This window comes from Arvicanthis niloticus, unplaced genomic scaffold, assembly GCF_011762505.2.
Source record: "Arvicanthis niloticus isolate mArvNil1 unplaced genomic scaffold, mArvNil1.pat.X pat_scaffold_1095_arrow_ctg1, whole genome shotgun sequence".
In the NCBI taxonomy this organism is placed as follows: Eukaryota; Metazoa; Chordata; class Mammalia; order Rodentia; family Muridae; genus Arvicanthis; species Arvicanthis niloticus.
Genome location: NW_023045106.1, coordinates 17,035 through 35,000, shown reverse-complemented (window position 1 = coordinate 35,000; position 17,966 = coordinate 17,035). Strand labels below are relative to the sequence as shown.

Below are 17,966 nucleotides of genomic sequence, written 5' to 3'. Positions count from 1 at the left end.
CCCCCCCCCCCCCCCCCCCCCCCCCCCCCCCCCCCCCCCCCCCCCCCCCCCCCCCCCACCCCCCCCCCCCCCCCCCCCCCCCCCCCCCCCCCCCCCCCCCCCCCCCCCCCCCCCCCCCCCCCCCCCCCCCCCCCCCCCCCCCCCCCCCCCCCCCCCCCCCCCCCCCCCAGTCCTCTAAGAGGATCATCTGAAGTATACTATGTGCCCTACCCAGTCATCATCTCTGGGAGAAGGGTAATGAGAGGTAGTATTAAGTGTCCTGATATATTCTAAATAGTCAAGAGTTTGAGAATATCCTCAAAGACAATTCCCAAACTCCCAGTATTTTAACCACATTAGAAAACTACTTTTCTTTGATGTGTTTTATGCAAACTAAAATTCAAGTTAAACATAATCCAAATAATCCAATTATAGACCTGCCACTACTCATGAATAAACATTTGAATAATGGACTGAAACAGTGAGCTCCTTTTGAAGGAAACTTACTTCTATTTCTACTCACTAAAGGTAAGCTCAACTAACTAGTTCTGCAGCAACTATACAAAATGATATGTTCAAGCAAGAAATTCACTGGCTTCTTAAGAGAATATAAATTTCCAAATAATCAACCTAAACACACCCACATCTTCCAAAGAGCATCAGGTATTCCTAACTGCTAGGCTATCTCTCCAGCTCCTATATTAATCTTTATAGACTAGTATTCTCTCTAGTCATGCTGGTACCTGGCTATGATCCCAGCACCTGAGAGGCAAAACAGGAGGATCACAGAATGCTAGAGACCACCTGGGCCACATAAATCCAGGCCAAGGAAGGCTATACATCAAGATCCTACATAGAAATAATTTATAATTATAAATAGTAATGACCGTAAGACTAAGATTCTGTAACATACTAATCATGCTACAGGAGAGATTCTGCATATCACATTCTTGCACCAGATGACTGCTGCTTCGTTGCACGATATTATGAAACTACATTATTATAAAACTTACTAAGGAGCAAACTCTAGTAATGACATAGCAGACAGAGTGCTGCAGATGGCACCTAACCTTCCCTGTGTCGTCAGACCTCACTCTTACCTATGCTCAACTGTAACCTGTCTTGACTTTCTGCAGAAATTACTAAGCAAATCCAAGCACACCAACATACCTTTTGGCACAAGACATTGTACAGAATCGTTTGGACCGTAAAATTCATTAGGATATCCCATTTTTCCACAGAATTCACACTTGAGTAACTCGCTATCCATTTCTTCCAATGTCTCTAAAAACGGAGGGAAAAAAGTCAAACATTTGAGTGTGTCAAAATTTCTTTCGGCCTAATTCTAGTTATGTAACACAGTCAGACCAATATGTCTTCAGCTTTTTTGAATTCAGAGCTACTTGGCTAGGTTCTTACTAATTCCTTGTTTCTACATAAACATTATGGGTTTTCCTATATAGTAAGTATACTTATATAAGTAAGTATACATTAGTTTTGCCAAGAGTCCAGCATGTCTAAAATGTACAAACAACAAGTTATGATTTATAATCACTGAGAAATCCAGGTAAGTGCCATATACCCACTGCCTACCAGATGGTGCATTGCAGATAGCAGACTCGAGATACGCTATGAAGATTTAGAGCACAGAAACCCTGTAAATCCCTAATGGAGAGGAGATGGCTTCAAAGTGTAGAAACTTATATTTATTTTATTGGCACACATAAAATATTTAACTAAGGAACCTGTGGTGTATAACCAATATTATAAAGATAAGTATAACCAATTTACAAAACTTCCTTTTAATATTAAATACAATTAATTCTGCTTTTAAATCTCAAACAGACTCATAAGTCCAATTACTGGTGTGTTTTCTATGGTGTTCCCTACTAAGTAAGAATCTAACCCCAACCCCAACCCTCGCCTTCACTCTTCTCGCCTGCTTCAGGAATACCACCTAAAGCTCAATCTGCAGCACCTTCCCAAAGAACTGAAGCAAGTAGAGAAACAACTGGCTCTGGGAGGGCTCCAAGTACGTCATCTCTACTGATGAAATCACAGGGCAGGAAGAAGTGGCCTTCTTGGTTTGTATTTTGTAGCAGGAAATCAGACTTAGGGCTTCTCGCATCCTAGGCAAATGGTCTACATCTTCAGCCCAGGAGTAGCCATTTAAAGGAAGCTCTCTACCTCGCTATGTTTGCAAGTATGTATGTAAGCAGGTATGTGTGTGTATTCAACTACCTTGGTCTGTATTCAAGGATATTTAGTTACAATGTGGATACAACTGTAAAAAGTAAAATAAAAATGCCTCCTTCACAGGGTCCCAGTTGTAGAGCTATTGTCAGCAGATAGTTTCTGGAGAAGGAGAGTCATTTTCCCTTAGGTTTGTGGCCCCTAGTAAGATGTCCATGCTCCAGTGGACCCCAAACCCATGCACAGACTGGTAGCAGTAACTGAACTCAGTGGAGGTGGGGCACAAAAGTGGGAGAAGAAAATGTCAGGAAGCTGTCTGGGAAAAGCTGAAGGGGACCACGCAGAGTGCATTTAATCAAAACTCATATACATGTATGATCTTTTAAAGAACAAATTTAAATGTAGTTTTCTAAAAAATGAAAAATTCTGCCCCTTCCTAGAAACCTAGAGATGGCTTCAACAAAGTAGCTTGTCAGTCCTAACCTGTACTGTTTGGAAAGCCTGGACCAGAGACAGAACTCACTCAACCACTACCACTGACAGAACTACCATAAGACCATCTGAAAGTTGCTCAAAGCTTTGCTTCAGAGACTTTTAAAAATTAACACAACTGTGTAAAATACCTGATAACATGCTACTACTGTTGCTGTTGAGAAAAGGAAAAAAAAAAAAATCAACAGACGCTGTTTAAGAACAACATATCCGTCAAGCAGAACACCAGTTTATTCTTCATAAAGAAGTAACAATTGTGAATGTCTACTCTAACCTGGGCTAGTGGTGCAGGCCTGTAACCCCAGCTACATGGGAAGCTGAGGCAGGAAGGTGTCAAGTCAAGGCCTACCTGAACAACTTCATGAAACCCTATCTCCCCAAATTAAAATACAAAAAGACTAGGGATAAAACTAAGCTGTTAGGTACCTGCCTAGCACATGTAAGCCCCAGGTTCCAACCCCAATACTGGTAGAGAATAATAATTCCTATCCAAATGTTTGGGTATATTTTTAACATTTGGGAACAAAAGCATAAAAAAACAAATAAACAAGATAAACCTATCTAGGTGTAGCTAACAACAACGGCTTCTACCTACAGACACTTGGTCATTCTTCACTTCCTCCCAGAGACAAATCCTAGAAGCATAGCCACTCAGGGTGAAAACTATTTTCTGCCCTAGGTGTGCTTGACCTCTGACCCTGACCCCTGAGATGTGTAAGAAGAAATCCCGGCAAATCCAGACAACACTTTTCTCTGTCTCCCCAGTGTGAGTATGACTGAAAGTGGTCTATACCGGAACTGCACTGACAGAAGGCATAGAGCTAGGATGCCCACCATCACCTAGCATCAGACTGAAGATTTGTGGACTATGTCAGAGAAATCACACCTGTATCATAATACATGCAACCCTCCAGTTTCTTTGTGTAAGCATCCCAACAGACTTGAGATCACAGGAGGATCAGCAGCAAAGAGGGGAAATTACCTGAAAACTATGATCAATGCAATGATTTACCAGGGAAGATAACACACTATTTTGATAAATTACAAGCTATTATTTTAAAATTCTGAGCCAGGCAGTGGTGGCGCACGCCTTTAATCCCAGCACTTGGGAGGCAGAGGCAGGCGGATTTCTGAGTTCGAGGCCAGCCTGGTCTACAGAGTGAGTTCCAGGTCAGCCAAGGCTACACAGAGAAACCCTGTCTCGAAAAAACCAAAAAAGAAAAAAAAAAAAAAAATTCTGATTATAGAGCCAGTCTAAATAAAACAACAGTTGATGCTTGTGCTGGTTAGTTCTTGTCAGCTTGACACAAAATTGAGGGTTTGGGCTACCTGAGCCCTTTGAAGCCTATGACATCATGGTAAGTCTCAGACATCAGACATGAGCCCAGCACTGCTGGAGTCTGGTTTTGTTTTGATCTGTTACTATGTCCTGGTTCTTCCCTTCTAGAATCAAAGAGAAGGTAACTCATTTTAAATTTTATAAGAGCCCATAGATGAGACTTTGGACTTCTGAAGTACTGAAATATTTAAAGACTGCAGGACCTTATACACAGTTGGACTATGTTTTATACTGTGCTATTAACATGGGATCTTGGGGATGAACAAAAAAGAAAAGGTTACAATAGAATGAGTGCTTGTGAGAAGTTACCAAGGGGTCAACTGTACTATTTTTTTGTCAATGTGACAGAAACTAGAGTCCTTTAGGAAGAAGGAATTCAAACGAGGAACTTCCTTCATCAGACTGGCCAGTGGACACATCTGTAGGACATTTTTTAAATTAAAGATTGACCTGGGAGGGTCCAGCTCACTGTGGGCAGTGTGTGCCCTCCTGCTCCTGGGTTTTATACAAGAAAGCAAGCTGAGCAAGGTCTGGGGAGCAGGTCACCAATCAGTGTCTTTCATGGCTCTGTTTCAGTTCCTGCCTCAGAACTTCCCTTGATAATGGATTGATAATTGTAAGGCAACTAAGCCTGCCAAGCTGGTTTTGGTCAGTGTTTATCACCATAACAGAGAAGCAAATGTGGACAATCCTTTACAAAGAGATTTATACGTAACATGAATTTTAATAGTTTGCCTACCTTAAAAAAAATGAGTGTTTTTATACTGAAATTATATATTCAAAAGCCAAAGCTACTAAGTGAATGATCTCACCATTTTACTCTGTGTTGTACTGCATGAACACTGTGTACACTGTAATAAAAATGCTGAAATGACAAAACGGCCTTGGAAAGTTAAAACTATCAAGTACTTATAAATTCTCTATACTATTTCTAGATCTTCCTGCCCCTCCTGTGGCAGCCTGTCCTGCTAAACTGTTTACTGCTTTGATCTCTCCTTCCTCTTTATACTCTGACTACAGATATCAACTATATGCCAACTTCTAAACACACCCAACAGAGAGATGGCCAGCAAAATTCCAAAGCCCTTTCAGTTTCTGACAACTGCCAAAAAGCTTCAGTAAAGTTCCCTCAGGTCCAAGGTCTTCATCCCAGGTCCTGAGGCCCTGACTCTAGCTGTCTTCCACGGTTCCTCATGTTCATCCCGGGTCCTGCGGCCCTGACTCCAGCTGTCTTCCTCAGTTCCTCACGAATGCCCTTTGTGCACCATTCATGTCCTAATCAGAGCTGGTTTTCGTATTATCTTAAGTCTATGCTCGCCTCATTGTTTCTTTTAAGGCAAAATGTAGTTCAAACCTCATCAATGTAAGAAATTCACCAAACTCTAAATAATTTCAGCCAGTTCTGTGTTCTTCTTGTCTGGACATTCACTGAAAATTGAACACTTGCTGTTCTGTAATTCCTTAGTTCCCAAGTAATCACAAAGCTCCGTAAAGGAGAGAGGGCATGCTTTCACTTCTTCCCGTGTGTGCCCTCCATGTGCCAGCACACTAGCAATGTTAGGTGTTGTCCATTATGAGCTACAACTATCATGAAACATGTTATAAAACCTCCCAGATTCCCATGTTCCTCAGGTGTGTTCACCAGTGTGATATGATAAACACATTTTAGCATGGAACCTTCATTTACACATGTTTTTACAGATAAGAGGAAGAAAAAAGAATACCTAAACATTCTTCTTTAATCTTTTTCATCTTCGATAAGTGTCCTCACATATAATCACATGTAGAACTAAAAACATGTATCTGAAAATTAAATGAAATTTAATCCTAACAATGAAAGCCACCATAGTGACCTTGTTTGGCTCCTGATTTTAATCAAATAACTGTGACAGAACATGCTTCGGGTAAATGAGAAAATATGGATATGGATCAGGTATTATACCAAAGAATTAATTTTGCTATTTATGTTAGAACATAGCTGCTTTTAAGATGTCCCACTGTCTTGGTGAAATAAAATGACAACAGTTCAGAGAAGACAGAGGACAAAGGTGGGAGGGAGGAAAGCAAAGGATGCATGAGGGACCGTGGTAGAGCAACTGAGCCGGGCCACAGCACTGCATGGTGTGAGCCTGGTGACCACGGCTCAGCAGACTGCTCTCTACAGGTATCTGCGGAATGTCTCATGGTTAACAACCTTTTACATCAGAAAGAACCAAACTGAACTTGAAATAATAAAATATTATTTGACTTTTACTATTACAGGCTTGGTTGTTCAAATAAGAAGTAAAAATGATGAATACTTTGCAAAAGTTTATAAGATACCAACTATGACAGGTGCCATCCTTTAAGAGCCAAAGGAATGTGGGTATTTGCTAACTCGCCATTTTGCTAAACTTAGCAATGTATAGAGATACACAATATAGTAACACAAACTCAATAAATATTTGTAAAAGAATAAATTAATTTTAGACATACTAAGGATAATTACTAAGAGAAAGATGTTAATGAGCTCACTATTCTAAGTCCTGATTAAATACATCAAACAAAGCAACAGCAACTGTAGGACTATGATGAAAACTATCAAGAACAATCTCTCATGAAGAGCCTCCTACATGATACAGCCAGTTTGGTTTGTTGGATAATTATTTTAACCACATTCGGAGCCTCATTAAAAACAAAACAAGAAACACAGTACAGGCATTTGCTGACTTTAAACAGGAAACTCAAGGCAGAGAACATCATTTTTGTACCAAACTGTGTTTGTTTTCCCTCAGTCATTTTATCACTTCAACTTAGAAGGAACATTCAGTATTAAAAATAGTCAGTTGAGGAGGAGTCTTTGACAGTAAGGAGATTAACAGTACTTTTCTCTTAAACAGATGTCATCATCTATTGACTGAAGAGAATATCCTTAATGTAATTGGAATATCCAACTGTTTACAATAAAGACATCACCCTTGCAGGATATTTGATCACACTGTGAACCCTGAGGTTGTGAACTAGAAAAACCTGTTTCTTGTTGTGGTGTGGCTCAACCCCAGCACACACCTCAACCTAAGAACTTCCTATAAACAAGAGCGAAATAAAGTCAAGATAGGTCAAGAGGTGGAGCAAGCAACTAGTTGACAGAGAATGGACATAAGAGAGCCCGGGAAAGGGAAAAGAGGGTCTTTGAATTGAAGTGTATTCAAGATAACATGGAAGAGGAGGAAGAGGAAGAAGAGGAGGAGGAGTTGTTTCCTTCTGAGACACTGGTGGAGTAGGAAAGTTACCTGGGTGCTTTCTCTGCCTCTTTGAGCTAGTGGGCTTTTACCAAAGCATCTGGCTCCTAAGTCTTCATTTGGTAAATCAGATTATTTGGGATTTTGTTTTAAAAACAACATTTTGGCACTCAAAATGTGAAGCTTGAACCCATGACCCTGAGATTAAGAGTCTATGCTTTACACAACCCACACATGCTTGTCAAAGAAAAACCTAAAACTTTCATCTCATATCAGACATCACAGTAAGAACAAGTCTAAAACTAAATACACAGATGTTCTTTATTTTAAGCAAATTCAATAAAATATTCATGTTACTTAGGTCTGCTTTTTAAAAGCAAGAATTGGTTGTCCTGACTCAAAAAATGTTAAAATACTTTCATATATGATAGAACTTGCCCTACCTAGAAATCAAATCAACACCAATGTTGTTGGTTTTGTTGTTGTTGTTTAATTATAAGACTAATTGCTTGCCCGTTATTCTAGTCAAATACATACAGTGAGTATGCAGACAAATCTGAATTCTTTCCAAGTGAAAATCTATGGAGACTAAAGAGCCACACCCATTTCGAGAAGCAAAAGCAAGGTTAAATAAAAGGGTTTAGGAGATCCACAGACCTTCAGCAATCATGTCTTCCATCTCTGTGTCAGATGAGTTATCTGCATGCTTTGTGTTATTCTCTAACTCTGGCTGAACACACACAGAGTTTACCACCTGATTATCCAAAAGAGGCCTTTTTTTCACAGGTTGTTCTATCAGCAATGATGAACGACTCACCTTTAAATGAAAAAGAGAATAAAAAATAATATCTAAAAATAATTCAGAAATAAATTAGTTTAATTTTAAAATGACCCCTTTGGAATGAATGGTATCATTTACTTAACCGGTGAGCAGATCCTAGTCATTAAAGGGACAGATTATCCCTCAAGTAAAAGATCGTCTATACACACACACTACTGCTAGCCAGTAGAATATATGCTGCAGGCTCTGTCAAATAGACTGTACTGCTGCTTTAGGCATGGAGCTTTAAAGAAGTCTTACAACCTAATGACTCTGCATTTGTAACATTAAAAGAGAAGTGATCGGATTAGCCCGCACCAAGGGAAAGCAAAGGCCCTGACTCTCAGTATACTTGGGACTTGAAGGGAAGGCAGTTGCTGTTTGAATTGATTTATTTTGCAGTTAAAGGAATTGAATCCAGGGTCTTGCACTGACCTATACCCTCATCTGTTGCCTTAGAACATTTTCAAGCTCACTTCTCACTAGGCAGATCCTCTTGCTCAGCCTCTGTCCAATGGTGGGATTCTACTCCTATGCAACATCCATGCCCGGCCTAATGCTTCACAATACTATTCAGTTCAGCAACGATCTCTTTTTCCCAGTGCCTTGAACACATAGACTAGCACTCTAATTTATGGCTGTATCCACAGACATTTTGTAATTTGGTGGTGAAGATCGGGATCACTCATGAGTGTGTTCATACTTGCATAGGGAATACTTTACCTACAAGCTGAGCCTTCTCCCCAATTCACATTGCCCCCAGACTTTTGTTTCCTATATTTTTTCTGTATTAATTGATTTTGAGAGATAATATAGCTAAGTTATCCAGACTGGCCTTGAACTTGAAATCCAACATCAACAGCATAAGTAACTAAGGTTACAGGCATGTGCCACTAGGCCCAACTTAACATTTTACAATTTCTATTATTTTGATGATGATGGTGGTGGTGGTGGTGGTGGTGGTGATGTGTGTGTGTATGTATGCATGTGATATGTGAAGGGGAAAGCATGCACTACAGCACACATGTGGACAGCAGGGAACAACCTTATAGAGTTAAGTATGCTGTTTTCTACCTTTATGTGAGTTACATGGACTAAACTCAAGTTTGCCAAGTTAGCATGGAAATGGCCTTTACCTGTTATGCCATCTTGCTGGTGGCTTTTAAAAGTACAAGAACACTAAACAGACTGGACCAGAAAACAAAACCCCTTTGGCACATAAAAATCAAAACACTAAGTGTACAGAACAACAAAGAATATTAAAAGCTGCAAGGGAAAAAGACTAAGTAACATATGAAGGCAGACCTATTAGAATAACACCTGAATTCTCATTGGAGACTCTAAAAGCCAGAAGGGTCTGGACAGAGAGGCTGCAGACTCTACAAAGAGCAAGATGCCAACACAGTCTTCTACACCCAGCAAAACTTTCAATCACAATAGGTAGAGAAAAATAAGACAACCCATTATAAAACCAAATGTAAGCAATATATATCTACAAATCCAGCCCTACAGAAGGTGCTAGAAGGAGGATTTCAATCTAAAGTGGTTAAAACACAGACAAGGAAACACAAGGAATAAATTATCCCAGACCAGCAAATCAAAAGAGCCAGCCTGCCCCTCCCTCCCTCCCTCTTTCTTTCTCTCATTCTCTCTTTCACACACAACAACAACAGCAAAATAACAGGAATCAACATTGTTCATTGATATCTCTCAATATCAAAGGTCTCAGATTTCATAATAAAAAGACACAGACAAAACATATTAGAAAACAGGATCTACCCTTCTTCTGCTGCATCCATGGAACATACCTTAATATCAGCAATAGACATCACCTTAGGGTAAAGGATGGAAAATACATTCCAAGCAAATGCATGTAGAAAGCAGCATTTTAATATCTCACAAAATAGACTTCAAACCAAAACTAGTCAGAAGAAATACTGAGAGATACTATATACACAGAGGAAAACTCTACTAAGAGGGCATTGCAACTCTTAACATCTATGCATATGAAAAATGAGGGCAACTAGGTTTATAAAAGAAACCCTACTACAGCTTAAATCAAGTATCGCCTGTCACACACTGAAGTGGGAGACTTCAACACTACCTTCCAATGAGTGGACAGGTCATCCAGACAAGAACTACACAAGGAAAACGCTGGAGCTGACTGAAGCCATATACCTCAGGGACCTAACAGATACTTATAGAACATTCCATCTAAACACAAAAGACTGCACCTTCTTCTTCTTAGCACCTTATGGAATTTTCTCTAAAACTGGAGATACAGTCAGACATAAAGCAAGTCTCAACAAATACAGGAAAATTGAAAAATTCCCTGCATTTGACCACCACAGGATAAATAGTGTCTACATTACAAAACAAAAAACAAAACACAGAGAGATCCATTAAACTCAGGGCTGGAATCAGTAAGATAAAAGCAAACAAAAATACAAAAAATAAATAAATAAACAAAGAGTTGATTCTTTGCAAAAATGAGTAAAACTGACAAACCTTATCCAAATGAACTAAAAGGTAGAAAAAGAAGTTCTAATTTAACAAAGTAGAGATGAAAAGAGGGACATACCCAGAGACACCAAGGAATCCAGAGAATCATGAGGAAGGCTTTAAAAACCTATACTCCATCAAATAGGAAAATCTAAAATGGATGGTTTTCTTGATACAAAACACTTACCAAAGTTAAATAAAGATGAGGTAAGCAATTTAAACCTATAACCGCTAGTGAATTAGAAGGAGTAATTAAAAGTCCACCAATCAATGTAAGCCCAGGGCAAGAATACTACCAGACTTTCAAAGATTTAATGCCAATACTCATCAAATTATTCTACAACATAGAAACGGCGTTACACAACTCATTTTATAATGCTACAGTCACCTTGATACCTAAACCACATAAAGGCCCAATAAAGAAAGAAAATTACAGACCAATTTCCCTTATAAATATAGATGCAGAAATTATCAATAAAATGATTGCAAACAGAATCCAAGAACACATCAAAAGATCATCAACCATGATCAATCAGACATCATCCCAGAGATGCAGAGATAGTTCAACATATATAGTTCAATAAATTTAACCCACTATATAAACAAACAGACAAAACCATATGATCATCTTATTAAATGCAGAAAAGACCTTTAACAAAATCTAGCACCCCTTCATGATTAAAGGTCTTGAGATATTAGGGATACAAAAATGATACCTAAATATAATAAAGGCAGTTTACAGCAAGACCACAATCAATATCAACTTAAATGGAGAGAAATCAAAATCAATTCTAAAATCAAAAACATGACAAGTTTGTCTACTCTCTCCATACTATACAATATAATTGAAGTCTTGAAGTCTTACCTAGAACAATAAGACAACTAAAGGATATCAAGAGGATACAAACAGGACAGGAAAAAATCAAAGTATCTTTATTGGCAGATGTATATACATACAGATATTATACAAAAGTGACCCTAAACATTCCAGCAGGGAACTTCTACAGCTGATAAACACTTTCTACAAAGTAGCTACATACAAAATTATCTCACAAAAATCAGTAGCCCTCCTATATACAAATGACAAACAGGCTGTGAAAGGAATTAGGAAAACAATACCCTTCACAATAGCCACAAATAGTATAAAACACCTTGGAGAAAACTCTAACCAAACAAGTGAAAGACCTGTAGGACAAAATATCAAGCCTTTGAAGAAGATATCAGAAGATGAAGCTCTCCTATGCTCATGGATCAGTAGGATTAACATAGGAAAAATGGCCATCTTACCACAATCTAAAGATTCAATGTAATTCCCATCAAAATCCCAACACAATGTTTTTTAACAGACCTTGAAAGAAAAATACTCAACCTCATATGGAAAAACAAAAACCTCGGGGTATCTTTCACGTCCTACACAATAAGAGAACTTCTGGAAGTATCCCCATCCCCCATCTCAAGCTTGACTCCAGAGCTACAGTGATAAAAATGCATGGTTACTGGCATAAAACAGATAGGGTGGGGCGGGAGAGATGGCTCAGTGGTTAAGAGCTCTGAACTCAATTCCCAGCAACACATGGTGGCTCACAACCATCTGCAATGGAAAATGATGTCTCCTACTGGTGTCTCTGAAGAGAACTACACTGTATTCACTATATACATAAACAAACAAACAAAAAAAAAAACCAAACAGGTTGATCAATGGAATAGACTCAAAGACCCAGATATAAATCCACACATCTATGAACATCTGTGGTTTTTTACAAAGAAGCCAGAATTATACAATGGAAAAATAAAGCATCTTCAACAAATGGTACTAGTCTAACTGGATGACTGCATATAGAAGAATGCAAATAGATCTCTGCACAAAACCCAAGTCCAAGTGGATCAAAGACCTCAACACAAAATCAGATACACTGAACCTGAGAGAAGATTAATGGGGAATAGTCTTGAACACACTGGCACAGGAGACAACTTCCTGAGCAGAATACCAATAGCACAGGAGATCAACAATTAATAAATAAAACCTCATGAAACTGAAAAGCTTCTGTAAGACAAAAGTCACCTTTAATAGGACAAAAATGACAGCCTACAGAATGGAAAAGATTTTAACCAACCTCACATCTAACAAAGGCTAATATTCAAAATATATAAAGAACTCAAAAAACTAGACACCAATTGCAGGGCAGTAGTGGCACATGCCTTTAATCCCAAGCACTTGGGAGGCAGAGGCAGGCGGATTTCGGAGTTTGAGGCCAGCCTGGTCTACACAGTGAGTTCCAGGACAGCCAGGGCTACAACAGAGAAACCCTGTCTCGAAAAACAAAAACAAAAACAAAAACAAAACAAACAAAAAAAGAAAAAGAAAAGAAAGAAACTAGACACCAACAAATAAAAAGTTTAATTTTAAAAAATGGTGTACAGATCTAAACAGAGAATTCTCAACAGAGGAATCTCAAATGGCCGAGAAGCACTTCAAGAAATGTTCAACATCCTTAGTCACTGGGAAAATGCAAATCAAAATGACTCTTATACCTGTCAGAATGGCTAAGATCAAAAACACTAGTGACACTTCATGCTAGTGAGGATGTGGAGCAAGGGGACACTCCTCCACTGCTGGTGGGAATGCAAACTTGTACAGCCACTTTAGAAAGCAATTAGGCAGTTTCTCGGAAACCGGAAATAGATCTACCTCAAAACCCAGCTATGCTGCTCCTGGGCATATACCCAAAAGATGTGCCACTATACCACAAGAACATTAGCTCAACCATGTACACTGCAGCTATATTCATAATAACCAGAAAGTAGAAACAAACTAGATGTTCCTCAACCAAAGAATGGTTAAAGAAAATGTGATACATTTACACAATGGAGTATTACTCAGCTGTTCAAAAAAAAAATTAATAACATGAAATTTGCATGCAAATGGAAGGTACTGTTGGGAACAACCAAAAGAGACTTATTCTCAGCACTACCACTTCATTGTTAGACTCCATTTAATCATAGGAAGAAACTAAATTCAAGGTCTCAGGTCCAAGAGAAGCTGGGGACTTTCCAACAGCTAAGTTTCTGTTGTAAGAAAACAGTTGTCTAAGTCCAGGTAGCTCAAGGACAACTTGTAAGCAGCCATCTGTCTGAGTCCAGACATCTCAAGGGCAACTTCTCCATCTTGATGGCACGGTCACAACAAGCTCATGCTCCCAGACCACTTGATTGGTGAAAACTCCCGTGCTCCACCCTTTATATCACAATGTGACTGGACAATACTACAGCCCACCCTGCTCCCCTGCTTCAGTCTCTAATCCTTTAAACATGCTGTGCAGCATTTCTACAGGTTACAGTTTAGCTCCTGGGTCTGGTCTGCGGCCAAATTTTTGTCACCTTCATTGAGCTGGCATTTGAGTTATGTTGGAGTTATATTAGATTAAAGCAAACCCCACACACTATAGAACTAGAAAAATTCACCCTGAGTAACCAGACCCAGAAAAAGAAACACGGCATGTACCATAGTGTTCATCAGCTGTAAAGTAAAGGGTAACCATGCTCTAATCCACAGACCCAGGGAGGCTAACTACCAAGGGGGTTCAAGGCGGGAGCACATGACTCTCTCTAGAAAAGGAAACTAGAAGACTGCAGGTAGCCTACAGACAGAAAAAGGAGGGGCAAGGTGGGGGGAAGAGGGAGGGAGAGACGACTAACATTGGGCGGCATTTCTGGGTGAGGTAGAAACCTAGTGCAATGGAAACTCCCAAGAATCTACAAGGGTGACCCTAGCTAAGACTTCTATTAAGAGGGATACAGAGCCTGAACCTCCCAACCTATAACCAGACAAGACTTCCAGTGAAGAGTCAGCCACAAAACCTATAATCTGTCCTGCCTACGAGGTGTGCTGTGTTAAAAGTGGCACAGAAACTGGGAAAGTGGACGACCAAAAACCAGTTCAACTTGAAACCTGTGCTATGAGAAGGAGCCTACCCCCAACACTGCCTGGATGACCAGGAACTAATAGCTCACACACCTAGGATAGAACCAAACATGATTGGGAAAAAAAAAAATGTCAATAAAATGATTCCTAATAACAGTCCTAGTAAACAGGAGCCTAGCACTCTTCATCCAGCAACTGATGGAGACAGGCACAAAGACGCACAGCCAAACATCAGGTGGGAGTGCAGAATCTGTGGAAGAGGAAGGATGGAAGGACCCAGAGGGGTCAAGGACACCACGAAAACAAACAAACAAACAAACAAACAAACACAGAGTCAACTAACCTGGTCTCATAAGGGTTCATAGAGACTGCACTGATTCAAGGAGCTTACATGGGCCTGACCTAGGTAGGTCCTCTGCATATATGTTACAGTTGTGTAGCTTGGTCTTCTTGTGGGACTCCTAACAGTGGGAGCAGGGGCTGCCTCTGACTCCTTTGCTTTTGGAACCCTTTCCTCCTCCTGGGTTACCTAGTCTAGCCTTAATACAAGGTGAGGTACCTAGTCTTACTGCAACTTGATATGCTATGTTTGTTTGATATCCCTGGGAGGACTGCTCTTTTCTGAAAGGAAACAGGAGGAGTGGGTAGGGGTGGAGGTGGAGGACTGTAAGGGGAGAAGGGAGGAGAAAACGAGGTCAGGATGTAATATATGAAAGGAGAATAAACAAACAAACGTAAGTAGAAGAAACAGTGAAGCTGTAATTGACACTACAATGGTGACAATCAGTAATAGCTATGGCTGGTAAATGCTAGGTACACTAACATACTTAGTTCTGACACACCCTAAAAGCATCTCCATCAGACAGATAAGCAAAATTAAGATCAAAAATGGCTAGTACAAAATGTCTCAGGCCAAGCAGTGGTGGCACATGCCTTTAAACCCAACACTTGGGAGGCAGAGGCAGGTGGATCTCTGTAAGTTCAAATTCAGCCTGATCTACAGAAAAAGTTCCAGGACAGCCAGGGCCACACAGAGAAACCCTGTCATGAAAAACCAAAGGGATGAAAAAGTCTCAGAACCTTTATAGAGAAATACATAAAAGATTTGACAGTTAAAATTCTACATTTAAAAACAAATCAATCTTTAAATTTAAAATTATAAGCATTTTCTTATAGAATGATAGTAGAAAAAAATTTTAAGATAGTGTTGTGTGACTAAAAATAATTTTAAAAACACAAATAAGCTTCGTACTTACAGGAAACGGCTCCAGTCCCTCCTGAATCACAAAACCTTCTATAACATGGGTCAGAATCTGCGGTTTGACAATAGCCTGTGGAGGCTTGTTTTCCAGGCTGGGAGTGCTGCTGGCCAGAGAGGGGCTGCTGCTCCGGGCCGAGGCTGCAGGCATTAAGAGTGGAGGTGCAGGAGCAGAGACATGGGTGGGGTCTGACGGAGACTTGATCACCGAAGCACTGACTGAAGCCACAGCAGGCAACTCCACTTGCTCTGAAAGAAAAGGGATTTCATAGTTAGCCATTGCCCTACAGACATGAAAGGGCTTAGGAGTGAGCACAGGACTGCATAACTACTATTCTCCAAGAACATCATGCTGCTGTCTCACTTCGTCTGTACACTATCCCCATTCTATAGACATATGCTAATATGCTCAAAATTATCACCTACACATTTTTAATGTCCCCATAAAATCTGCAAATGCCCTAAATATCATCTCAAGAATAACTACAAGAATTGTCAATTGAGTTTGTCTGCTTTTAAGCTACAGAGATAATAAATGTCTCACATTTCTGTTTATTCCACATAATTCAGATGGACATATATTCACTTAAAAAATTCAAAAGGACCCCCAAATCCATAGAAGTAGGAGTTTCAGTGATTTGGGCTATAGCCTCAAAGCAGGAAGCTCTTCCGAACCCTCTCAGAAGGCATGTTGCTCTCTTTCAACTTCGTGTTGCTGAGTGTGCTGACTGGGGAAATGCCGAATGCCACATAGAGCACATAGCAAGCCCAAGTAAGGTTCCGCTGAAAATGTCTACTGAAAGGAGTCACTACTCACAGCAGCATCAGTCCTTGACTGTCAGTGCTAACGCAGAGAGGTGAAACAGCTAACATGTAGGCATATTAGTGAGAACAGAATTCTGAAGAAAGCAGAAGGCATGCTGCAAAGTCACTTCCTGACCTCTCGGTTGTCTGATGTCATGGTCAACGCTTTCATGTTGTACCTCATTTGCTGCTGAGATTCGAGGCACCTGCCATCCTGCCTGGGGCTTTTTATATGGTGCTAGGGACTGAAACCAAAGCTCTGTGAGCATCAAGTACGCTATCAATTGAGTTACATACCCAGCCCCTAACATAATCTCCTGCCAGTCTAATTTATACTAATTGTGTGCGCACATGTGTGTGCAAGCACATACATAAAGACACATGTGATGGTCAGAGGACAACCCAGGATGTGGATCTCTGACTCTACTTATTTTTAGACAGATGTTTTTGTTATTTGCTGATACATACATCAGGCTATCTGGCCCTCAAGTTTCTGGATACTCTCCTGTCTCAACACTCCTCTAACTATGGGAACATGGGATTATAGGTATATGCTATTATGCCTAGCTTTATGTGGACTCTGGGGAGTGCTTTACATACTGGGCCATCTCCCCAGTCTCTTATTCTATGAGTACACTATCTTCAGACTGCTATCTTCAGACACACCAGGAGAGGGCATGGGATCCCATTACAGATGGCTGTAAGCCACCATGTGGTTGCTAGGAATTGAACTCATGACCTCCAGAAGAGCAGTCAGTGCTCTTAGCCGCTGAGCCATCTCTCCAGCCCTATTCTAATTTTTAAATAAGAAATAGCTAACACAGGAATGTGAATAGGCACATGAAACACATCTGTATAAGCCACTAATAATTATAATGCTTAAAACATCATGTTTTCTTTGGGTGGTGCTAAAAGTTTTATAAACCAGTAACTTTCCACTGCTATTAAACAATTTTCCAAGAAAACAAGCAATTTTTATTCTTTAATAAGACAATATTCTTCATACATTTTAAATTTTTAAATATAATCTATCTTTTGCTACAGTTAACAATAGTATACGTTAGTTTAATGCTATCTCTAAAAAAGGAAAAGTCTTATTACTGACATCTATCAAATAGAATCTTGTATACTTTGTACCTCCTCACCTAACAATGGGTGTTCAGCTGTCAGGTCCTCTCCTCTCCCCACAGTGATCGCTGCTGGAGACAAGGTGGGGGGTGGGGGGGTCCGGTCCATCCTTGCACACTCATCGGACTCCTCTGGCATTTCCTCCTCACACACGTCTTCTACTTGATAAACCTGCAATGACAAGCCATACTACCTTGAAATATTTCCAAAAATACATTTAATGTAAAAATACATTAAAGTTTTAATTCTAAATGCATTAAATTTAAAAGCAAAGCAAACGACAATGCTGACAACTTGAAAGGAGAACT

General features: G+C 39.9%; 1 protein-coding gene across 1 annotated transcript in view; it reads right to left on the bottom strand.

Annotated features, from left to right (window-relative positions):
- Nucleotides 1-1,106: 1,106 nt before the first annotated feature.
- LOC117701448 (polyhomeotic-like protein 3) overlaps nt 1,107-17,966 on the bottom strand; it is a gene marked incomplete at its 5' end in the record, with an annotated part of 33,575 nt that continues 16,715 nt past the window's right edge. Inside the window, 5 exon segments of the mRNA XM_034493135.2 lie at nt 1,107-1,189; nt 1,192-1,263; nt 7,882-8,041; nt 15,725-15,975; nt 17,676-17,829. Coding sequence (XP_034349026.2) covers nt 1,122-1,189; nt 1,192-1,263; nt 7,882-8,041; nt 15,725-15,975; nt 17,676-17,829 — 705 coding nt within the window.